The following is a 25,485-nucleotide window of genomic DNA, read 5'->3' as shown; positions in this document are numbered from 1 at the left end:
GGGGCAGGCAGGGAGGCTGACCAGACAGACAAGCCCTCCTCTCACCAGTAACCAAAAGGCCCTCAGGGCGGGAGTGGCCAGCGGCCCCTGTGCCCCAGGCGATCCCACTTTCCCCGCATGGGCCCCGGGCTCCCTGGTCACCCCTGCAGCCCCAGGAACTCACGTTTGGGTGTCCATCTCGGAGGAGTTTGTGAAACACGTGGCAGAACTTCCAGCAGAGGACAGCGTTGCTAGAGAGGGGCAGCCGGTTGACAACAGACCAAAAGGTCTGTGCCCCTTTCTCATGGTGGGTGCCCAGGATGCACGGTGAGGGAGGGTCATGGAAAACAAAGGCACGGGCCCTGCCTCGGGCAGCCAATCCCTGGGGTGGAGGCTGCAACAGGCCACTAGCAACCTATCGTCATACGACACTGTTACAATACTATTGACCACATTGGAAGCCTGTCCCCCAAAACCTAAAATGACTCGTACACCCCACCGCTTCTGCAAAGCTGCCTGGCCTCAACCAGGGATGCATTAATCTCCCAATACTCTGAATTCTCTGTATGTGGAATTCGTGAGCCCCTTTGGGCTCAGTAGGGGATGTCCACACTTCCTTCGTAATTGTTCGTTTAAATAGGCCTCACACACCCAATTCCTAGGCACCATCAACCCCCAAGTGCAGGTCTTTCCCCAGAACTACAGGCTTCTTTGTCAAAGCTTAGGTAAGAAGCAAGGTGCCAAGCAGGCCAGAAAAACTTGCCTCGGGTCAGGGAACTTCATGACTCATCCAGAACACATGTTGTTTTGCTTCTGAGCTGGAAGGTATCATAAAGTTCCTTCCCCAGACTGAAATTTACATTTCGAGAGGGGATGAGCTTGAACACAGACTTCTGGGTCTAAGAAGCTGAAGTCAGCTTTTGGTCTTAGAGTGATTTCTGCAACGACTACAGTCTCCCCTCAAGTACAGCCCCCTCGGGCTAGACAGAAGCCAAGAGGAGCGGTAGATAGCTCCCAACCCCTCTGCAGAGAGCTAGCCAGCCACCCTGACTTTGAAAGAGGCAAGGAGACCTTTCTGTCCTTTGATTTCATAAGCATTTTAATGCACCCATTGCGTGTCAGGCACTATAAAAGGCACTCAGGGATATAAAAAAAAGTTAAGACTCAGTCGCCAGCCCTCTAGGAGCGGATGCCGCGGTGGGGGCGGGCACAGTTAGGCACCTAAGGATAAATGGTTGTCTGAACAGCATTTCTGACGTCAGACTTCCAAATGCTTATCCAATTGTTACTGAGGGTGGCTGACAGTCTTTTAAAAAAAAATCAATAAAGAATAAAGGTTGTGTGATATCTTTAGGCTTGAAAACCCTACCCTATGGAATTACCCTTTCAATGTTTATCCACCTCTTAATGGTGAATCAGACTCACAGAATATTACAGCTGGAACATTAGACGTTTCAAATCTTCTTTGGCCCAGGTCTTTCATGTGACAGACAAGGGGACGAAGGCTCTTGGAGGCCCCCCCCACGCTGGACCCACTCGAGGCTCCAGGGCAAGCCAGACTGCTGTAGAGGAGGGATTCCAGAATCTCCTGGTGTCCCTTCCATCACCCCAGGCAGCCTTCCTGAGAGGGTGTGATATGGCCCCCGCCAGTCCCCCATCTGGAGCACACTAGTCTCTGAAAACTATCTCTCTCTTTCTTTCCTGTCTCGTTCGGACTGATCAGTATTTTTGGCAGGGCGGGGCCAGCGGCTGGGCCACTTATAATGAAGGCTTTTCTCGACTCAGTAGAGCAAGGGGACTGTGCCTTTGTGGGGATAAAAGGGCGAGGTCTGCAAGGTCTCCCTAGGCTCACTGTTGAGCCAGGCTTCTGGGCAAAGTTCTAGAGCCCCCATCCTGCAGCTAAACCCTAAATCCAACCAAAGTATCTTCCCGGCAAACACAAGCTGCGTCTCCACCAGTAGGAGCAGCACGTGCTTTTAGCAACACCTCCCAGGGGCTTGACAGGTGTGGGGCATCGCACCGGCAGTCCGGGGCTTCTTCCGCCACCTTAAGGGGCTGAGGTGGGACGGCCTCAAGATGAGCGGTTTTGTGCTGACTGGCTGTGTCCCTGCCACCACGATGAGCCCAGGCAAGAAGGAGCTGTTCATCCCAGGCCGAAGCCCAGCCTCCACTCGCCCCGAGCTGCACACACCAGCAGCCTCTCCTTTGGCCTTTGAGGATCAGCCCTCCAGCTCTTGGTCTCTATACCTCAAGGGCAGATCCCAGGGGACCCATCAGCCAGGATGCTGCCTGCGCTTCTCTCCGAAGACACGACCCATGATGGTAGTGGCCCAGGTCCAAACTTGGCGTGGGGGCCAGGAGGTGCGATTGGTGAGAACCTCCAAGCCACCAGCTCCCTAAGCCACCTTGGGGTCCTGGTCTTCTTCACCCCTGCTGCCTTTGGGGGTGAACTGGCCCACACAGGTGGATCTTATTTCCCTGGTGGAGCCCCTGCGCTTTCGTAAGGCCAACCATTGCAGCCGAGACCTTTTGCTTGGGTTTCATGATCAGAGAAGGGGAGACGATCATGTTCCCAAGGGGGCGGTCAGTGTGGCCCTATGGGCCAAGTGCAGGGCCTGAAGTGCTTTGAGGACACAGGTGAAAAGTCACTCCTGTGGCCCGAGAAAATCTCTCAAAGGAAAGTAATGTCAAGGGACTTGGCAGTTCTGAGGAGCTCAAGTCCTAGGCCGGGCGGGGTCCTTGGGTCCCTTCATGATGAGCTGTGGTCTCGAAGGCCAGCTGCTGCCAACCGAGCTTCTCAAACCCTGCAGGAGGCCTGGCCGATGTGGGGGTTCCCCTTCCTGCAGCTGAGCAAGGATGCCTCGCCCTGACCTCAGTCCCCACAACTTGACCCTCCTTGGGGTCAGTCTTCCAAACAACATCCAAAAGGATATTTCTGGCGTGTTTTTCCTTTACAGCCACTTCCTGCGTATTAATGGCCTTATTGATGCTGACAGTCTGAAAAACAAGAGGGAGGGGGAGGGGAAAGGAGGCTGAGATGAATAAGCTTCTAGAGTGTCTGAGACCCTCCCAGGCGCCCCACCCCTTTCTCTCCCTCCAGTGACTCCTCCCCAGTGCTCTGAGGACCCCTCCGGGACCAGGGTCCGGGTCGGAGGAGGTGGGGCTGTGGGGGGCAGAGGTGGGCAACGCTCCCAGGCCAGCTGGCCCAGGCTGTCCTAAGGCAGCGGGCTTTGCTGCCTGGCATTGGCTGTGCCCAGCTGCTGTGCCCGCCTGCCACTCATTCACTCGATACAACAGCGTGGCAATTAAAGCCTGCACAAAGGGATGCTTTTCATCCCCCAGGGAAACATTATTTCTCCGGGAGCAGGAGGAAGAGGCACTGAGCTCAGGGAGCGGCTGCGGCCCAAAGGCCACCCAGCCGCCCCTCTCTCACCACGAGAGCCTTCCACGGAGGCTTCCCTAGCCAGCCCAGGTCTGCGGCGGGGTCACTGGAACTCCTTGTTTTCCCACTCCTGGGCACCTTCCAACCCTAACCAAATTCCCTTTTATTTCCTTACTTACAAGGCATTAACAATACCCACTCCTTTCCAGTTGTGTTAAAAATCGTAACTCCCTTTGGAATTTAGCAAATCGTGTGTACCTATGGATACAACTTACGGAAAGACGAAATGGGATCCTATCATGGAGGCTGCTTAAGTACAGTTTTTCTCCTTTTTCTGTTTGGCTGTGCTTTTCCATAGTTGGCATTTGACCCTAAGCCACGTTAACATGTTATGCATCACACACACACACACACACACACACACACACACACACCCCTCCCTACCAAAGGGGTTAATTCTGCCACTGTTCTATAGAAATGCGATCACCAAGCACAGACTTTTCAACATCCTCCTTTTCTCACTTGAAAACATCTTATGAAAAATTCTCCAAGCGGCATGGTAAAATTCTAGCTCATTCTTTAAAGAGACAGTATAATATTTCATGGTGTGGGTGGGCATGATTTATACAAGCATTCCCGTGCTGGCAGGCCATCAAAAAACTTTTTTAACCACTGTAAACCATTTTAGTAAGCATGCTTATACATATTGATGCCTTCATTCCCAATGGGTAGATTTCCAGGAGTGGGATACACTGGGTCAAAGTGTTGTGATTTTTTTTTAAATCTGCCATTATGGAAAGATCCAAACATAGACAAACATGGCCCACACAGCCCCCAGTGTCAACCCTTATGAACTTGCAGCCAAATCCACTTCCTTATGGACCAGGGGTCACAAACATTTTCTGTAAGGGCCAGTTAGTGGGTATTTTAGGCTTTGTGGGCCACATGGCTCTCTGCTGAAAGTCCTCAATTTTGCAAAAGTTGGAGCACGAGAGGAGCCTCAGAGATACTAAACAAATACATAACCAAATGAGTGTGGCTGCGTTCCAAATAAAACTTTATGCACAAAAACCAGGCAGTGGTGGGGATTCGGCCAGTGCCTGTTAAGTATGCTGACCCTTGCTTTCTCCTGTCAGCCTCTGACGCCCTTGCTCTCTGGATTATCTGAAGTAAAATCCCAGAGGTTCAGGATGAACCTCTTACAGATAAAAAAAAAAGAACAATTTAAAAATTAAACCGGGGCACCTGGGTGGCTCAGTCGGTTGAGCATCCGACTTGGGCTCAGGTCATGATCTCACAGCTCGTGAGTTCGAGCCCTGCCGCGGGCTCTGTGCTGACAGCTCAGAGTCTGGAGCCTGCTTTGGACTCTGTGTCTCATTCTCTCTCTCTGCCCCTCCTCCGCTTGTGCTCTGTCTCTCTCTGTGTCTCAAGAATAAATAAATGTAAAAATTTTAAAAAAAATTTAAAATTAAACCATAATACTATTATCACACCTAAACTTTTAAGGATGGGGGCGCTTGGGCGGCTCAGTCGGTTGAGTGTCTGACTTTGGCTCAGGTCGTGGTCTTGCAGGGTTGTGAGTTCGAGCCCACACTGGGCTCTTTGCTGTCAGTGTGGAGCCCACTTCGGATCCTGTCTCCCTCTCGCTGTTCCTCCCCCCATCTCTCTCTCTCAAAAATAAATAAAAATTAAAATTTAAGGATAATTCCTTAATATCATCAAATGGTTACTTAGGTGTTCAGATTTCCCTGTTGTGTGAAAACAGGAAAACTTTCTTGCATTTCTTCTAGTCAGGATCCAGATAAGCTTGCCATGTTGCATTCCAAAAAGACCCTAATGGTTCACAATTCCACTGACAATGTACAAAAGCGTCCCCACCATCACCATTTTTGCTGGTCTTATGGGTATGGTGACGCTTCACTGTGACTGTATTTTGTATTTCACTGACTGCTAGTGAGTTCTGAGTATTTCCTTACATGTGCTCATGGTTGTTGACTGCCTTAGATAGTTTGTTTTTTAATTTTTTTAATGTTTATTTATTTTTGAGAGAGAGAGAGTGCAAGCGGGAGGGGAACAGAGAGAGAGGGAGGTACATAATCCAAAACAGACTCCAGGCTCTGAGCTGTCAGCACAGAGCCTGACGCGGGGCTAGAACTCACGAACCGAGAGATCATGACCTGAGCCAAAGTCAGATGCTCACCCAACTGAGCCAACCAGGCGGCTCGACTGTCTTACATAGTTAAGTATGCTCACCTCAACTTTGACCGCTTCTGCGTGTACTTAAGGTTTTTCCTGACCCTGGATTATACTGGTAGACTCCTACGTTCTCTTCTAAGTGTTTTAATTTTTTAAAAATTTTATTTAAAAAAAATAAAAGAGAGAATAAAAGCACAAACAGAGGAAGGGCAGAGAGAGTAGGAGAGAGAGAATCCCAAGCAGGCTCTGCACTGCCAGTGCGGAGCCCGATGCGGAACTTGAACCCACGAACCGTGAGATCGTGACCTGAGCCGAAACCAAGAGTCAGACGCTTAACCGACTGAGCCACCCAGGAGCCCCCACAAATACGTCTTTAAACCGTACTGACCAAGTGCCCAAGCTCACGGTCACTATGAGTCTTGCTTGCAACAATAAGAAAGCCCAACACCTTACAATTCCCTTAAAATAACATATCATGAGTCTGGAACTACAGATCCTGTATGTGTTTGTGTGTTGGCTGCACGCCGCACATGTTCTGTGCTCTAAACATTGACAGGAGGCAGAAGCCCCTGGAAATCATGATACTGTTCCAGGGGGACACCGCTTAGAGGAAGAAGGTGGTGACCTGTCCCAGGTGCTGTAATTATCCCTGCAATTCACCTACTTCTCTCAGTTATGCCTCATTCGAACTCAGGGGCACCTATGACTGTTGCACAGGAAGGCCAAGCAGCTTGCCTGAGGTCATGCTATTCACTTCCAATCTTGGTCAGCTGGATCCCAGCCCTGAGCCATCGTGACAGCTCTGGACTGTGGAGGGGCTGTCTAGGTCAGGGTCACAGAGGACAGGCAACCAGAGCGCGTGCGGGCTGCGTGGCTGGAGGGCAGCACGGAGGCAGGGTGGGGACGGGGAGCCAGAGAGGGAGGCGGTGCTGGGTGCCGGTGGGGAAGCGGCAGGGGTGTGAAGGCCACAGGCAGAAGAGGACGGAACCTGGAGGTAGGGAGACGCAGGAGGAAGCTAGTGACAACAGAGAAATGAGGGAGTAAAGCCTCGGCCAAAATGACAGAAATTAAAATGCCAAGAGCCCAGTGGAAGGTGGGCTCTAAAAACAGGACTGGCCGATAGGAGCTCCCAGGTACAGGGGACACAGCAGGGGGAGCATCGAAGATGCTGCAGAGGAGGGCACCTTAGGGGTGAGAAACAGTCATTTTTAAAAGAAGGAGGACGTGAACCAGAAACAGCAGTGGTTATAATCATCAAGTTACTGACAGCTAATGAGTGTTTGCTCCCAGGCCCCGTGCTAATAATAAACATTTTGTGTTCATTATCTTATTAAAATCTCCTAATTCTATAGCCTCCAAGTAGGTGAGTATTAGTATTAACCGCCCCCATTTCACAGATGAGGAAACCACGGCCAAGTAGGTTGCCCAAGGCCACTCCAATGAGTGGAGTGAGAACCAGACTCTGAGACTCCGCTGAGAACCAGACTCTGCGATGTGGCTCTAGCTCAGCCCCTGAGTCACCATCCCCATAGCAGACATGGCCCTCCACATCAGGAACACAGAATCAGAATCCAAATGCTTTCCACAGTAACATTTCCCAATATGCAACCCAGTAGGTACCAAAGAGATTTCCTATATTTAGATCTAACTCTCCGGCACAGGGGAAGCAGGATTCAAATCAGCCCTTGTGAAATAAATTAGGTGTTTTATTTGCCTGCCAACTTACTGTAAGCGACACTATGATGTGATTGGTCAAAATGCAAATCTGAGCTCTGGCTGTATGAAAAGGAGTATAGTGTTCAGAATGAGGGAGGGGACGGTTCCAACTCTATGCAGGATCAACTCACACATAAAACACTACTCAGCGGCACCTGGGTGGCTCAGTCAGTTAAGTGTCTGACTCTTGATCTCAGCTCAGGTCACGAGCTCAGACTGGTGAGACTGAGCAGCCCATCAGGCTGTACGTTGACAATGCGGAGCCTGCTTGAGATTCTCTGTCTCCCTCTCTCTGTCCTTCTCCCACTCATAAGTGTGCACTCTCTCTCTCCCTCTTTCTCAAAAATAAATAAACTTAAAAAAAAAAAAAGGAAAGCGTGGAACAATTTCCACGTACACATATAGTCGCAGCCCCCAGTACGAGTCTAGGACACTGACCAAGGGCCCAGCCTGGCGCTGGGCTGCGGAATGAAGTTTCTGCCCAAACCAACAGCTCCCTGACCTCCGCAAGCCCTGCCTGCCCCTGTGGAGGCTGCCCCGGCCCCTTCACTTGCAGCTCACTGGAGTTTTCCATTACTGTGGCCCACATGCCCCAAGTTCCCCGACCAATGCTTCCCTAACATACAAGTGCCCCAGAGAGCCCGGCCCACGGCTGTAGGCAGGCCGCCCGGTTTCTGAGCCAGAGATATTTATTGGGCTCGTTGGCAGGGCTGAGCCTCAGCATTCTGGGCTCGTAATGGCAGGCTGTGGGTCCTCGGGGGTCCTCGGAACGTCGGACACCAGGATGTTTCCAGGACAGAAGTTCCCAGCTACGACGACGACTTTCCTGTAGTTCTGTAAAATTTTATGCCACACATGCTCTACTTCCTTCTACGTTCCAAATTCTGCCCGTCTTCCCAGGGCAGACCAAACTTTACCGTCCTTTAGACCGGCCAGGCCACTCTGGCCAATAAGTTCTTTCCAACCTTCTTCTTGAATTCCAATTTTTCTTAGAGTTTGACACTTGGCATGTTGTCTCACCTCCCCACCAAGATTAAACTCCCGAGGGCAAGGACCTGCCTTCTTCCCTCGAGGGCCCACAGCTGCTAAGGCAGGTGCAGAGTCTTAGTAAACCATCAAGTGATTAAGGAGTGGCTTGCTTCCCAGGCTCCCCCTCTAAAAAGCACCAGGTACGCAATGATTCATGGTTCCTTGAGAAAATCTTTTCCCTTTCCCTCCCCTCCCCAGACTCTTCCTGCAAGAAATCATCAGGAACCAGGTGATGCCTGCGGGGACCCGCCCAGGACAGAGAGTGAGAAGTCGGGGTTCGATTTCTCACCTCCGGTCTAGGTTAGAGAACGTCCTCTGAGAACAGGCTGTACTCCAGATTTCCCTGGAGTCACACAAGACCGGCGACCACGCAGAGTCCCCCCTGAAAGAGCAGCATTGTGCACTGCTTCCTGGCCCAGCTGGCCCTTGTGTCCCGAGCTGGTTCCGGAGAGCCAATTATCAGCAGGCACCGCAGGAAGGGGGACATTCTCCCAAGCGCCTCCTTCTCCTTCTCCAGCCCCTTCCTCTGCTCCTTTAGGGTAGCCTCAGCCAGGCTGCAGCCAATGGAAAACCATGGGGCCTTGCTGCTGCGGGAAGCGGGGCCTGGGCTCAGCCTCTGGGGGCCAGCTGGGCACTGTCCGGCCACGGACACAGCTCCTGGCAGGGGCCCCGTGCTTGGCTGCCAAGGCTGGGCTGGCTCGCGAAGGTTCCATGGCGGGGCCGGGCAGAGAAGATGTGGCAGGGTCGGGGCGGCAGGTCCCAAAGCGAGGGACCGGAGGGGCCCCTGCCCGGCGCCAGGCGGACAGAAATGCGAGACCAGGCGGGGCAGCAGAAGGGGAAAGCAGAAAGTGAGATAGAAGGAAGGCAGAGAAAGTAAATGCCAAGAGCACGTGGGGTGCAGGTGGCTGAGCAAAGGCACAGCTGGTGGCCGCCAGCGGCCTGGGGACGGGCTGGGAGCTGGTGACACCTTACAGTGTGCTTCCCCTCATCTGGTTTGGAGCCTGAGGGAAACAGACCAGAGGAAGGGCGCTTTTCACACCTGCAAGTTGGTCTCAGGTCTCATCCTTCCCCCAACCAGCCTGCGCCCCTGAGATGGCCTCCAAGAACTGGGCTCAGCCAACACAGGGCTGGGAGAACCTTCCTCCCCAGTGCCCGATGCCGAGACGCAGGGCAGAAAGGGGTCCGCTGGGGAGGACCAGGCTGGTGATGGGTGAGGAGAGGGTAAGACACCGGGGACGCATGGAGCGCAGGAGGGCGCTGCAGCAGTCACGGGAGAGGGGGACACAGCTTGAGTTCATGGCCGGGACGCGGAGCCTGAGCCAGGGCGGCAGGGTTCAGAACCCAGGTGAGGTCATGAGAGCCCAGGGGAAGGACGATCAAGGTGCGGAAGATGAAACGTGGCCTTCCGCACTGGGTGCCTTCGCACCGAGAATGCATGGTGTCCCACATCAAGTCTTTTTAAATCTTCTCTGGATCAGAAAGAATAGTAGCGCGGTCATCATTGCTGTCAGCAGAGCGGCCACGGAGCGCTGCACTCAGGAGATTTGCTTCTGATCCTCCCCTTCAGCCCTGGAAGGCGGGGAATCTGAGCCCACGTTTTCCGAGCCGAGTTGTCCAAAGTAGCACAGGCAACAGCAGGTGGGGCCAGGATTCCAACCCAGTTCGGCTCCCCACACTGTGCCCCCGTCAGCAGCCTGCCTCTCGCCTCCCACCCCTGACGCCTGGTCCCCTGGTTTCTTTGGTGGCTCGTCCCCAGATCTCTATCCACTTGCCCTCCCTCCTTAATGATCTCAACTAAGCCCGTGGCTTTGCACTCCCAACTTCCGCCAGCACGCCCATCCGTGTATTTCTCTCCCCGTGTCCCTCCGAGGCCTCCTTAATGAGCCTTTGCCTCTGAGTTTCCGTCCAGACATCGACCATTGGGCCCTCCCCACCCCCTGACCCCTCTGCTTCTCTCCACTCCTCTGCCTCCTCCGCAGCCCAAACCACTAGGATGTCCCCACTGGGCCACTGAGATAGGGTCCCCACCGTACCGGCCCTTCCCAAGCTGCTCTGCACCCAGCAACCAGAGTGATCTGTACGAACGCGCGTGAGGTCACGCCCCCGCTCAGAGCTGACCACCGTGTGCACACAGAATGAAGTCCGTGCTTTCATGCAGCCCACCCGGTCCAACCACACTGCTGTCCTTTTGTTCCTTCGGCGTTTCTAAGTCTTTCTGTCGCTGACGCTCCTTATGCCTGGAAGCTCTTCCATCTGCAAGGCTGGCTTGTCCTCCCTCTCCAGGCCGTTCAAATGTCACCTCCTAGGCGGCCCGTCTAATCTACGGCATCTCCCCGCCCCTTGTCCTGCAGTATCTCTTTACCAAGATTAACCACCCTGGTTATTTCCTGCAGAGGCTCTTATCGCAAGCTGAAATTCCCTTGTTTGTTCATTTGCTTGGTGTCTTTCCCCACCTGCCAGTGATCTCCGTGAGGGCAGGGACCATGTTATCTGGCCGTTTCCCCCGTGAGCACACCTACTATGCCTGGTACCCAGACGAACTGATGGATGAAGGCCTTGTCTGCTCAGATCTCTCCAAGCAGACCTCCTTGTCAGTGCTCCCTACCGTGTGCCCTCCCCTCTCCTGTCTAGGATGCCCCATTTTCTCCTTCCTCCAAGTTCCTCACAGTTCTTAAGTCAAAAATCTTGCTGGGGGGGGGCACCCGGGTGGCTCAGTTGGCTGGGCGTCTGACTCTTGGTTTTGGCTCAGGTCATGATCCTGGGGTGGTGGGGTGGTGGGATTGAGCCCCATGTCTGGCTCCACACTGATCGTGAAGCCTGCTTCAGATTCTCAATCTCTTTCTCTCCCCTGCCAACCTTCTGCCCCTCCCTCACTCCCCGACCTGCTCTTTCTCAAAAAAAAAAAAAAAAAAAAAAAAAAAAAAATTCTTGCTGATAGTTACATAGAAGCCGCCCTAACTAATGATATCCAGCTACTTGTTCTTATTATCCTCTAGTACTTAGCTAGGTTCTATATAGCTAAATACTTCCACTCATTTCCTTGTTTTTATAAAAGGTTATTTGTTATGAACAGAATTGTGTACCCCCCAAATTTGTAAGTTGAAGTCGTAACCTCCAATGTGACGGTATCTGGAGATGAGGGCTTTTGGGAGGTGATTGGGGTTATATGAACTCGTGAGAATGGGCTCCTCATGATGAAATCGGTGCCCTTATGGGGGCGCCTGGGTGGCTCAGTCCACTGAGTGTCTGACTTTGGCTCAGGTCATGATCTCACAGTTTGTGAATTTGAGCCCCACGTCGGGCTGGAGGCTGTCAGCATAGAGCCTGCTTCGATCCTCTGTCCTCCTTTCTCTCTGGTCCTTCCCAACTTCCTCTCTCTCCCTCAAAAACAAATAAAACATTAAAAAAAGGAGAGAGAGACACCAGAGCATCTTTGCTTTCTCTCATTTTCTTTCTCTCCACCATGTGAGGACAGAACGAGAAGGCAGCCGTCTGTCTACAAGTCACAGGGAGAGCCCTCTCCAGGGATCTGAATCAGCAGGCACCTAATCTCTAGAACTGTGAAAAATAAATTCCTGTTATTTAAGCCACTCAGTCTATGGCATTTTATCATGGCAGCCCAGACAGACTATGACAGTATTTTTTTTTTCTTTTTAGTATTTTGTGTGGCTTCTCTGTATCACAACCTGGGGGGCTATTGAAATTAGAATCACATCTCCCTCTTCCTCCCATTCTGTGAAGCCCCCGACCATATCCTCCAGGTTCAGGATAGGTGGGGAGTAACCAAGCCATCCGGGTCACACAGATTTCAGAGGGCCTAGCAGAAAGAAAGGCGCTGTTCTACAGTCTCATCATCTGGAAGGGAAGATGGAGTAAGCAAGTTGACAAGATTAAAAACTGTCAATCACTCCTGCAATTGGCGAGGGGTACAAACCTGAGTTGGGAGGAGGGTGGTCAAGACCGTGCAGCAGGAAACCAGTGCTCCGAAGTGGAAAACACTGGTGGGAGCAACACAAGTGTTCGTCCACAGAGCAATGGATAAGTGAAGACATGGTCTGTTCACACAGTGGAATATTCTTCAGCCTCAGAAAGATGGAAATCCTACCACACACTACAGTATGGATGAACCTGGAGTATATGATGCTCGGTGAAGTTAGCCAGACACGGAAGGAGGGATACTGTCGGACTCCATGTACGTGAGCTACTTTGAGTAGTCAAAATAGAAGAGACAGAGGCAGAATGGTGGGTGCCGGGGGGCTGGGAGGAAGGGGGAATGGGGAGTTAGTGTTCAGTGGAGACCGATCTCAGTTTTGGGAAGATGAAAAGGTTCTGGAAACGGATGGTGATGACAGGTGCAGAAGTGTGAATGCACTCAATGCCACTGAACTGGACCGTTAAAAGTGGTTAAGATGGGACATTTTTATGTTACATGTGTTTTGCCACAATCAAAACACACATCCACACACAAAAAGGAGCGTGGATGAACCTCAGAAACATCGTGCTAAGTCAAGAAGCCAGACACGATGTCATGGGCTATAGGATTCCATTCATAGGAAACGTCCAGAAGGGGTGAATCCACAGGGACAGGGGGCAGGTTGCTGGTTGCCAGGTTCGGGTAGGAGTGGGGGGGATGGGCAGTGGCTCATGGGGATGGGGTTTCCTCTCGGGATGCCGAAAACATTCTGAACCTAGTGGCAATGGCTGCACCACGCTACTCAATTATGCGCCTTAAATTGGCTAAGATGGTGAATTTGGTGTTTTGTGGAAGATTTTTTTTTAAGTAGAAAACACCAAGGAATTGTGATTTTGACTGAATACCTATCAGACGTAGTGCAGGGCTGCCTCTAGGCTGTAGCACTGAGCTATGCAAGCCCAAGTGGGCCTTCTGCAGACTGGGATGGGCATTCTATGCAACTGGACCAGGTGCCTGGGTGTGGGGCACGGAGCGAGGCGCTCCTGGTCAACACAAGATGGAAGAAGTGGACCTTGCCATCCAAGAGTTAACTGTTTGTAGGGAGATAAGGACCGTCCTCCTTCCTCTTCCTGTTCTTTCCTTCCCTCTTCTCTGTGCAATTTCAGCAACGCTTTATGAAAAAAAGTACCCAGTTTGGGTGTGCAAGCTACTTACGCAAGCTGCTTATGCCTACGTCTACGAGTGGCACAGACGGATGAGTGGTATCAGAAAGCGAAAGCCGAAAATGAGATGAAGCTTCCAGAAAATGTGGAGGAAACCCAAAAAGCCTATCTTATCGTACAAAACGCAAAAAGAACAAGACGGAATGGGCACGCTGCTTTCTGCCAGTGGTGCACTGTGGATGATAAACTCCTATTTTGCCTCTGTCTTTTCCGTCCAGAAGGACCTTTGAACTGAAAAAGGCAGACAGAGCATTGAAAGGGAAAACCCAAGGCGAGTTAGGAGGGTGTCGAAGGGTCGCCGGTGCTGAGTGAACTGGAGCAAGCCAAGGTGATGTGCCTTCTAGACTCTAAGGCAACATTTCAGAAAAATCAAGCAGACGCACCGTGTGTCTGAATTTCGAGGATCAAGGCATTTAACAAAGTTTCGTACAACATCTCATACACAAGGACAAGAAACTACAGGGTATCAGTGTTGCAAACCACTAACCTCCAGCTGAATCTGCAGCCTGCTTGTGTGTGGCCTGTGAGTGAAGGTTGGTTTTGACATTTTTAAGGGAAGAGGAGGAAGGGAGAGGGAGGGGGAAGCAACAGCATCTGGCCACAAAGCCAAAGGTTTACGACCTGGCCCTTTTCTGGAAAAGCTTGCCAGTCCCTGGGTTACGAGGGAAGATCCATGAGGGCAGCTGTCTCTGCTTGCAGGTGCTGATAACTGGCTACCGTCACCTTGGGGTAGGGTGTGTCGCCACCCTGGACTTGTGCCCTCCACCGTGTTTACTACTGAGGGTATACAGAAGGCATAGCGCCAGATCTAAGTAATGTCTAGAGCAAGTGCACACGTGTTTGGATGACAGTGGAAGGGTATGACCATAGGTGATAACCAGTGGGACAGAAGAATACGCCCGGGCCCAGAATTCAACTGCACATGGTCAGACAGTAAGTGCCCAGTGAGTTCCCGGTAGGTTAGCTGAGTTTAACAGTATGACGTGGCCACTATAATAACATGAAATTCAAGAAGCGAAGTTCATTTTGGGCTATATCAACAGAATTAGATGACCGAGAACAAGAGCCAGTCCTTGGTTTTATGGCTTTCAACCGCATTTGGGAGTACTGATTCATCCCACCATGTGCCAGACATCCTGCCGGGCACCAAATGCGGCATGCAGCTTTGGGCGCCCCATCCAAGAGGAACATGGATAATGTGGGTGCATGCAAAGGAACCCAATGAGTATGGGGAACCGCCCAAGGTCAGATAAGAACAGATATCAGGGCAAGAGGTGGTGCAAAGTAGGGATGGGCAAGAAAGGGTACAGAGGTCTTTAAATATCTCAATTCCCAGCACTTGGGAAGTGGAGGTCCTCGGGGATCTGACACAACCCGGCAGTGAGCATTAAGAGAAGCTGTGTTTTGTGTCCATCATCCTCCAAACTGGAAACAGTTACGACGTCCTTGAACTTGGGGATGAATACACAAGCTGCAGTACAGCCCCACCACAGGAAGCAATAAAAGGGAACAAACTATTGATTCATGCCAACAACATGGGTGAATCTTCAAAGTATGAATGTCAAGTGACAGAAGCCAGACTCAAAAGGCCACAAACTGCATGATTCCATTTATAGGACATTCTGGAGAAGTTAGAATTATAGGAATAAAAAAAAAAAAAAAACAGGTCACTGGTTGCCAGGGACTGGAGGTGGAGGAAGGGGTGGTTACAAAGGGGCATGATTTGGGGGAGGTGATCCTATCCTCAATCTCGATTGCGTGGAGTTTACCTAACTGCATGTTCCTGTCAAAACTCACAAAACTCTATGCCAACAATGGTGACTTTTATGACATCTACATTACATTTCAGTAGACCTGGCCTTAAAGAGAAAGAAAGCAAGTTTAGTGGGAGGTGGACAAGGAGACTTTGGAAGGTGGGCACGGATGCTTGGCCCGGGCTGCCGGAGGAGTGTTTACACAAGACGGTCTTCCAGGGCCCCTATGCCTTCTGAGCCTAGGAGGTTCCAGAGGAGCTGGGGATGGAATTCTGGGAGGAATGAGAAAACCGGGGAAGAAGACAGAAATAACAACCAAGCGAGGAAGGAGGAGAATCGAGGGGTGGGGGGGTCACCCCTGTTGGTGAAGACAGTGTGTCAAAGAGTGCTGCAGCGGCAGGTGGGTGAGGACCGAGAATTCGCCACTGCCTATGACATCACTGGTGACCAGGGCAAGAAATGCAGCAGCTCCGTGATGGAGGTGAAAGTCTGTATGGGGAGGAGAGGATGGGAGGCAGAGTGGGAAGCAGCCAAGACAAAATGAACGGCCCTCCTTCCCAGGGCCCGGGGTTCAGGGGTGGGGCTCTCGGTACCTGTCCCTCACCAGCGTCCCTCCCTCCAGGCCCTCCCAGCGTGTTCCCGTTGGAATGGTGGCTGCAAGGCTGGCTCTCCTTCTCCAGACAGGGTCATACATGAGGATGAGGAGAACACACAGGCATAGGATGTCCCCAGAATGAGGGCAGAGAGGCTGCAAAAAAACCATCTCTTTTGCCAGAGACAAATACAGGCATGCCTCGATTTATTGCACTTTGCCTTACTGCTTCACAGATGCTGTATTATTATTATTATTATTATTATTTTTACAAGCGGATGGTTTGTGGAGACCCTACATCAAGGAAGTCTATCGGCACGTAGCATTTGCTCACTTCGTGTCTCTGGTCACATTTTGGTGATTCCTGCAATACTGCAAACTTTTTCGTTACTATTATGTGTCGTGGTGATCTGTGATCAGCGATGACGACTAGCTGAGAGCTTAGATGATGGTTAGCATTTTTTTTTTTAACAAAAGCATTTTTAATTAAGGCATGTATGCATTTTGTTCTTTTGACAGGACACGAATGCGTACTTAATAGGCTACAGCACAAGGTAGATGGAACCTTCATATGCAGTGGGCAACAAAAATTTCATCCGACCCTGCTTTCTTGCGATATTCGCATTGCTGCGGTGGTCTGGAACCGAACCTGCAGTCTCTCCAAGGGATGCCTGTGCCCCTCCGTCCTTCTCTGAAATCGATCCAGGATGCTCATGAATCCTGCGAAGAGTACTCTCCCTTTCTACACAAGACGCCTCTCCGATCTGCCCCTCATTACTGGTCCCAAAGCTCCCCAAATTCCAAGGCACGAAGAAAGGGACAAAGTGAGAGCCCAGCGTCCCTCCCCACACTTGCAAGCCTCTGGGAGACCTTCCCAGGTCATCCTGTCCCCTCCTACTCTTGGTTCCTCTACCATCACCCTGGGAGTCCCTACAGCCCTGTGTCCCCAGAGTTCCCCAGAACTTCTCCAAATCAGATCATTCGGCACGGGGGTAACTGATGACAGAAAGGCAGGGGACCCTACCTCGTCCCTCCCGACCTGGAGAAGGCAACACATTCAGTTTTCTGTCACCTCTGTGGTTCTAGTCTTACTGCCTTCATTTATAATTGCTGCTGCCCAAGAGTCCCCTTCTGCCAGGCCATCCTGTCATATCCTTGGGCAAAAATTGCCATATTATCTGTACTTGCATCCGCCGACCTACAATCCCATGCCCACACTGCCCATGGACTTGAGCAGCCTGGTTTCTCACGAGGCTCCCCCTTTTCTCCATACACCCGTGTCTCCTTCCTTAACAACCCTGGGCGTGGGGCCCACCTAGACCTTCAGAAGGCCCTGGGAGACAGGACGAGAGGGTTAGGTACTGAGACAGTGGGTCTCATGGCCCGTCTCCCCTCTGCCCACCTGCAGGTGGCCGAGGCTTTGGAACAGCACCCCTCTGCTACAGTTCTGCCTCTCTTGCCACAGAGGAAGCATCGGTTCTGCCTTCTGAGCAGAATGAAATTGCAATGCCCCTGTTCACCAGGAATTTTGCACCGGAGAACGTGTCCCAGTCACTTTCCAGGCAAGTCTGCCCACACGGTCAAGACTCGGGCAGCCTCATCAGACATGTCCTGATGGTTCGCTCTTCACCGGCCAGGCTGGAGTGGCCTTTTGCGACACCCCTTGCCTCCCAGAGAGACAGCTGCTCTGTAAGAGCGGAAACCCTGTGCTGTGTCTCTGCCCGAACCACCGGCATTGCCAGCTTCCTCTCCTCCCCTCCCCTGCACCCCCCACCTCAGCTTTCTGTGAGGTCGGTTTTGTCTCTTCTCTTTTAGTAACACAGAGCAACGTTTCTCCCACTATCTCAAGACCCAAGGGGGAGGTGGCGCCGGGCTGACAGGGGGTCCCTGGGCATAGGAGCCACCCATTCATTCCCCGCTCTGTGTCCTTCCAGAGCCCTGTTCCGTCTGTCACATGAACGAGCCAGGAAGCACTTGCTGTACCCAGATGTGCCAAAGCCTGCCACTTCTCCCGCAGATCGCTATTTTTGGTTCCATTTCTACCACACGCCCCCCTACCTAATGCCCATTTGGCTATATGGCCCCCCACCTCTAGTCTCCACCACAAATGGACCCAAATAATAAAGCCTCAGGAGTAACTCCTCATGCGTTCCTCCCAGCTGAGGACTCTAGGGTGACTCCTGACCTTCTGGGGTCCAAACTCTCCATTTCGGCTCAGGGTCCCCTCCCCGCTCAATTCTTCAGCTTTTATGTCTCGCTTCAGAGGGTGGTCTTCACGCGACTATGATCCGATCTTCATGAACACGGTTTTGTTTTGGGCTCGTGAACACGGTTTTGTTCTGCGCTGACAGGCAGCAGAGAGCCTGATGTGGGGCTCGAACTCATGAACCGTAAGATCATGACCTGAACCGAAGTCAGACACTCAAACGACTGAGCCACCCAGGCGCCCCCATGAACACAATTTGTACATAAAGACAACCCCACTTTATGTACGGGGGTGGCTCTGAGGAGATATCGTTCTTTCTGAGCCCATCAACTAATTCTGTAACTTTAAACATTCCCAATTTACCTGTTTGGCTCACTCCAGTGTGTAAATACCAGGTGTGCTTGAATGATAATGGCAATAAGCATTTCCAATTTTTGCTTAGTCCTTTTCAGCTTCCAAGAGCTTTCAAATCCACTGTCTTATCGATGCTGAGAACACCCGAGGAGGGAGGCGGGGCGCACTTTATTAACAAGTGGGCTTGGAGAGGTCAAGCCACACAGCAGCCCCAGCACCGGCCCTTCTCCGTCAGGTACGCATTCTATGTCCCAGTTAGATGTAGTCAGATAGTTATAACTGATCTCTTAGCCAAAGCCGACTTGTTTGCTAAGCCTCTGCTCTGCCCTCAACACATTCATTATCTTTTTAAAAAAGTTTTCCCTTGTGATGAGAACTTAAAAAAATTTTTTTTTTAATTGTACTAATTTATTTTGAGAGAGAGAACACGAGCAGGGGAGGGGAAGAGAGAGAGGAAGACAGAGAATCCCAAGTAGGCGCCACACCGTCAGCACAGAGCCCGACATGGGGCTTGAACTCACGAACCGTGAGATGGTGACCTGAGTTGAAATCAAGAGTTGGATGCTCAACCGACTGAGCCACCCACGTTCATTATCTTAGAGGCAGATTTCTCTTGTCTTGTAAAAGGTCCAACCAGGCCTACTAGCAGATGTTACGATCTCTTGGTCTGATCAGAACCAAAAGGAAAAAGTTCTCAGAAAATCCAGAGTGGAAACCTGACCCTAGGCCAAATAACCTCTAAATAAATGAGTCAACCTTCCACTATTTTTAGGAGGCAGTTTCTGGTCTTAGATGCTCCCACACTTTCCACCGAACCCTTAACACACAGTTGTGTTTTCTCAGAGAGACACATTCAGGTTGGAAGGGAAACTGAGATTGGGTGGCAGGTCCGGGAAGCCCAAGTTTGTTGCAAAACTCTGGGGAGAATTAGGACAGAACTCTACCAGGCAGTGTGGCCACAGGACCTTGCTCTCGTCTAAGATATTAGCAGGATGGGTGATACACTGAGAGGGGATATTCCTGAGTCCTGAGCTCCAGCCAGTCCTAGAACAGTCTACAGCCAGGTTCACACTGGCCACCCTGGCAAAACCCCGAAGCGGATGTTCATCCAGCCTCCTGCAGGGGGTGGGCTCGGATGTGAGAACGGCAAACAGCACACGATTGCTTCTTTGGTCAGTGGTTCCCAAACTCAGCTGTGTACGAGTATCACCTGAGACTATCACCCTAACAGACTCCTCCGCTCCACCCCAGACTGGATTCATTTGGTCTGGAAGGGGACCACTGTTCAACTTTCTTTCCTTTCTTTCTTTCTTTCTTTCTTTCTTTCTTTCTTTCTTTCTGGAAGGGGACCACTGTTCAACTTTCTTTCTTTTCTTTCTTTCTTTCTTTCTTCCTTCCTTCTTTCTTTCTCTCTCTTTCTTCCTCTCTTTCTTTCTTCCTTCCTTCCTTCTTTCTTTCTCTCTTTCTTCCTCTTTCTTTCTTTCTTTTCCTTTCTTTCTTTCCCTTCCTTCCTCCCTCCCTCCCTTCCTTCCTTCCTTCCTTCCTTTCTTTCTCTTCCTTCCTTTCTTTCTTTCTTTTAGAGAGAGAGAGAGAGAGAGAGCACGAGCTGGAGAGAGGGGCAGAGGGAGAGAGAGAATCTCAGGCAGGCTCCGTGCTCGGCACAGAGCCCCGCATGGGCTCAATCCCAGGACCCTGGGATCATGACCTGAGTTGAAATCAAGGGTTGGACGCTCAAGTGACTGAGCCACCCAGGCGCCCCTTGTACTCTTAATGTTTATTTATTTTTGAGAGAGAGAGAGAGACAGAATGTGAGCGAGGCAGGGGCAGAGAGAGAGGGAGACACAGAATCTGAAGCAGGCTCCAGGCTCTGAGCTGTCAGCACAGAGCCCGACGCGGGGCTCGAACTCACGGACCGTGAGATCACGACCTGAGCCGAAGTCGGCCGCTTAACCGACTGAGCCACCCAGGCGCCCCTCGTACTCTTTACTTCTGGTCATGCTACAGAAGAACATTCTATGTCAGAGTCTAAGGAGGAAACAACAACAACAACAACAACTCAGCCAAAAGAAAGGCAGAAATGAAGCAGGGGAAGAATGAGGACAAAGAGAAAGGGAATGGCCAGGACAGAGGAAAAACGGGACATGGAGGTTTCCTTACCTCAGACAGGCAGACTTTGGTTTAAGTCAATACACATTTCTGGGGGGAGGGGGGGGGGAATATGAATTGACACTAAGGACACATTAGGAGATGATTCATTTCACAAAAGAATTTGGCATCACATTCCTTTAAATAGCAGCCTCTGCTAGTACATTTAAAATAGGATTCCATTTACAGAAGTGTGATTTACACAAAACCACATCTGTTACATAAGGCTCAGGAAAAGAGCTCTCCTCCCTTGTAGTCTGGCCAGCTATAGACCTGGCCCCGCACAGATCGTCATCTACTGTCTTCTAAAAGATGCCCAGCCCAGCTCTCCAGCACCTCTCCCTCTGTTTCACCTGATTGTGGTTAGCAGATCCTTAGGGACCGTCTGAAGCTCTTCTGGCCTTGCCTAAATGCAAGGAGCAACTGCTTCAAATCCTTTACACACTCACTCATTCGTTCAGCACGTACTTCCTGAAGGCCTACAATGTGCCGGGCACGGCGGTCGTGCACCCAAGACGACCCGTCTCTGCCCCGTGGATCTTATATCCGGGTGGAAGACAGCGTGACAGTGAACAAATAAATACGATCTATATGGTGTCTGAGAGGTGGCAGGTGCTATAGGGCCAAGAACGGGGCTGGGGCCTACTAGGCTGGTGTTACGACCTCACCCAGGGTCACCAGGGAAGGCTGTATTAGGTGACAGAGGGTGATGAGGAAGGAAGCCTGAGGGACGCCTGGGAGAAGGGTTGCAATCAGAGCCCACCTGGCAGGTGGGAGGTTTAGTACGGCTGCAGCCTGGAGGTTGGAGGTGGGAGAGGCCGAATCGCAAGGGGTCACATGGGCCCTGGCAAGGAACGGTCTTTGTCTCAGCGAGAGAGGAGCCCCTGGGAGGTTTGGAGCAAAGGGTGATGTGATCAGACTCCTGTTCTCGAGGACCCCGCTCTCGGGCTGCTGTGCTGACAAGCAGGGAATCGGGGAGAACAGATGCATCGTGGATGAATCAGTTCAGGCCAGACAGGATGAGGGCCCAGACCAGGCTGGTCGTGGTGCAAATGCTGAGATGGATTTGGATATATATACATATGTGTGTGTGTGTGTGTGTGTGTGTGTGTGTGTGTGTATGTGTGTATATGTATATATATATATATATATATGTATATATATATGTATATGTGTATATATGTATACGTATATATACATATATAGACATATACATATATGTATATATGTATACGTATACATATGTATACATATATGTATACGTCTATATATGTATATATACGTATACGTATACATACACACACACACATATGAATTTAAATTCCAGTTAGTTAACATACAGTGTAGTCTTGACTTCAGGAATTTTGGATATATTTTGAAGGTAGAGCCGACGGGGTTTGCTGATGACTTGGACGTGGGGTGTGAGGAAGGAAGGAGTCAAGAGTGGCATCTGACAACGTGCCAGAACACTGTGCGGGGCTGAGTCGCCATCCACACGCTAGAGAACCAAAGGAAGAGTGGGTTTGGGGGCAGACAGGACCGTGGTTTGGGGGCATGTTACAATGAGATGCCCATCAGATACCAAATGGAACTCTATCTGATCCGGGGCAGCAGGGTGGGGCGCAAACCTGGAAATCAGAAGGGGTTTGAGCTAGATCAGTTGATTTGGTGGCCATCCACATATAGACAGGATTTAAGGCTGGGTAAGATCACCAAGGAGTGAGTGCAGATGAGACATCTGGGGACAGCCTGAGGACACCCAATATTCAAGAAAGAGGTAGGAAGAAGCGAGGGGTGGAAACAGAAAAGAAGCAGCCCACGAGGAAGAAGGAAAACCGGAAGCGTGGCACCCTGAAAGGCACATGAAGAGATGTCTTTTCTTTTCTTTTTGATATTTATTTATTTTTGAGAGAGACAGACAGAGTGAGAGACAGAGCATGAGTAGGGGATGAGCAGAGAGAGAAGGAGACACAGAATCCGAAGCAGGCACAGGCTCTAAGCTGTCAGCCCAGAGCCAGATGCAGGGCTCAAACTCACGAAGTGCGAGATCACGACCTGAGCCAAAGTCTGACGCTCAAATGACTGAGCCACCCAGGTGCCCCTGAGATGTATTTTCAACAGGGGGTGAGCAGCTGTCAAAGCTGCCAACACACCAAGCAAAGGAGAGCTGAAAACTGACCACCGGGAGGGACATCGGACATCGTGGTGATCTTTAAAAGGGCTTTCGGGGAGAGTGGAAGGGGGCAGAGCCTGCAGGGGGGACTCAGAGAGAGGAAGAAGGGGCTCCTTCCAGCCAGGGGGCTGAGACAGATGGATTCGGGGTCCAGGTGTCCTGGTTTTATTTATTTTTTAATGTTTGTTTATTTATTTATTTTTGAGAGAGAACACAAGCAGGGGAGAGGCAGAGAGAGAGAGAGGGAGACACAGAATCTGAAGCAGGCTCCAGGCCCTGAGCTGTCAACGCAGAGCCCCACGTCGGGCTCGAACCCAGGAACCTGAGACTGAGAGCCGAGCCAAAGTCCGACGCTTAACCGACTGAGCCACCCAGGAGCCCCATAGGTTTCCTTGTTTTAAATGGGAGAAATCACAACACGTTTGCATAGGTGTGAGGGGAAGGACTGGAGCGTCACGGGAAGGGGGCAGGGGAAGGGGCCTCGTGCACAGGAGGCGCTGGCCACTCTGTCAGGCACGGGCCCAGGTCACAGCGTATGGAAACAGGTGTCGGCAGATGGCTGGCGGGGGCTCGTGCCGGCTTTCTGGGGATTGCATCTAGCCCTCGCTGTTGAAACAGGAAGCAAGGTCAGGGGCTGAGAGTGAGGGCGGGGGAGGAGAAGGCAGAAGTGTTGTCTAGGAAAGTGGGGGGCTGCCAGGACTCGGGGCACTGAAGGCCCATTCCACAGAAGCTTGAAGAAACAAACGAAGCCAGTCCTCTCTGCCTCCTCTTCCCCGGGGCCAATTCTCCCCCATCCCCGCCTTGTTTCTCACACTAACTCGTGCCCTCCTTCCCCCTGCCTTCCAGCTTTGGAACTGCTTGCACCTCCACAGAATCAATGCTGACACACTCGGTCACTTCTGTGCTCTTCTTCTTTGATGAGGCCTTTCAGGAAGGAGACATGAAATTGGGGCTTCCTTTGGCAGATGTGTGTGCTGGTGGGGAGCAGGGTGGGGCGGGGCTGGGGGTGGAACACAGGAAGCATAAGGCAGAATGTCCAGATCCCCTCTCAATTCTTCTCTCAGCTTCCTTCCACTCCCCCACCCCAAGCCCCACCCACCACAACCTTTGGATCTCGAATTCCCTTATCTGAGACTCCCTTATCTGAAACTGGGACTGAATGGTCTCTACCTTATTGTAGTTCCAGCTCTGATTCCCTAATGCCATTAACCTCTCCTGGCCTGTAATAGATCCCAGGCTCATTTGCACACATGATGTCATTTAACCCTATGGTCGCAGCCGGGCTGCCAACTCCGCTGATGAGATGGGGAAACAGAGTCTTGGAACAGGGAAGCGACTTGCCCAGCTAGTTGTGGGATGCCTGGCTGGCCAGCAGCACAGCCAGGATTTCAGCCAAGACCTTGCTCTAGCTGTGACCTCACGGATCCCGGCTCTATCCTTCCAGGCCTGGGAAGGACAAGTCAGACTCACTTCCACTGAGAGAACACACAGGTCTGTCAAGCTCTAGCCTCCAGAACTGAAGTCCTTATTTTTTTTTTTTGTAAGTTTATTTCTTTATTTTGAGAAAGAGAGAGTGCAAAGGGCAGGGGCAGAGAGAGAGAGAGAGAGAGAGAGAGAATCCCAAGCAGGCTCCGCACTGCCAGCGGCGCAGAGCCCGATGCAGGGTTCGATCCCACAAACCGTGAGATGACGACCTGAGCCAAAATCAGGAGTCAGACGCTGAACCGACTGAGCCACCCAGGCGGCCCACTGAAGTCCTTATTAACACACAATCAAAGTACAGGCATCACTGATCTCTGGGCAGAGCCGAAGAGGAGGGAGTGGAGGGGCAGTGCAGGATCTGGTCACCCCGGGGAGGCCAAGGAACGTCCTGGCTGGCGGGCAGGAGCCCTGATGGATGCTTCTGGCCCAGAACCCAGGGAGTCAAAACAAGCTGGGGAAGAGCTGCCGAGCAGTTTGCTAAAGTGGAGGGGGCGGGGGGGTTGGTGGTTGCTAATTCCGGGGGTGGATTTCATCACCATCAGTGGTGCTCTGATATGACTTCCTCCGAAAGCAGAGGACCCAAGAACTCTCACTTCTGTTTCCTGAGGAGTGAAGAGGAGCCCTTCCTCAGGGAAGGAGGGGGTAAGAGCCTCGAGGTTCAGGAGGGGGGTCACCCAAAGGGCCCTCAGCTCCTGGTAGGTACAAATGGCCAGACCCCTCTTTCTAAAGCACGGCTCCAACCATGCCCAGGTGTCCAGGGGCTCACCACTGCAGGCGGGGAACAGGCTTTCGGGATCTGGCCCCCATGAGTTTAGTCAGCGATGACTTTATACACTCACGAAATTCACCCACCAAACATATATCAAGCACCTATGCGTCAAGTGCTGTACTAAGTTAACTCATGCATGAGTCAGATGTAAGTGCTCTGTGTGCACAGCCGGTTAGAGAGGAGATACTGGTGAGTGCAGAGTTGGGGGGGGGGGCATCTGACCAAGGCTGCAGGGCCGGTGTGGGCGTCCCTTGGAGGAAGAGCCAGCCGCCTACCCGGCCTGGAGGAGGGGCCTGCGGGGACGTTGGTGTGGAGAAGCAGGCATCAAGGCACAGAAGTGGGGGCCAGTGCCCAGTGTGGGGATGTGTTGCTGGAGCACTGAAGAGCAAATGAAGGGGCGTCTGGGTGGTTCAGTTGGTTGAGCATCCAACTCTTGATTTCAGGTCAGGTCCTGACCCCAGGGCTGTGGGCCTGGGTCCTGCATCGGGCTCTGCACTGAGTGTGGAGCCTGCTTAGGATTCTCTCTCTCTGCCCCTCTCCCTGCTCATATTCTCTCTCTCAAATAAAATTAA

The 25,485-nt window shown here is 51.6% G+C and overlaps 1 protein-coding gene across 3 annotated transcripts in view; it reads right to left on the bottom strand.

Annotated features, from left to right (window-relative positions):
- Positions 1 to 25,485, bottom strand: part of HIP1 (huntingtin interacting protein 1) — a 148,382-nt gene that overhangs the window by 42,482 nt on the left and 80,415 nt on the right. For all 3 annotated transcript variants that reach the window (XM_060649222.3, XM_060649220.3, XM_060649221.3), the window contains exons 2-3: positions 2,913 to 2,976; positions 164 to 306 (exon numbers count right to left, since the gene is read on the bottom strand). In XM_060649222.3, the coding sequence (XP_060505205.3) occupies positions 164 to 306; positions 2,913 to 2,976 (207 nt within the window). The remainder of the gene's footprint in view (positions 1 to 163; positions 307 to 2,912; positions 2,977 to 25,485) is intronic.

The sequence above is a fragment of the Panthera onca genome, chromosome E3 (assembly GCF_046562875.1).
Source record: "Panthera onca isolate mPanOnc1 chromosome E3, mPanOnc1 haplotype 2, whole genome shotgun sequence".
Lineage (NCBI taxonomy): Eukaryota > Metazoa > Chordata > Mammalia > Carnivora > Felidae > Panthera > Panthera onca.
The sequence above is the reverse complement of the archived record's forward strand: the minus strand, read 5'-3'. Positions and strand labels throughout refer to the sequence as shown.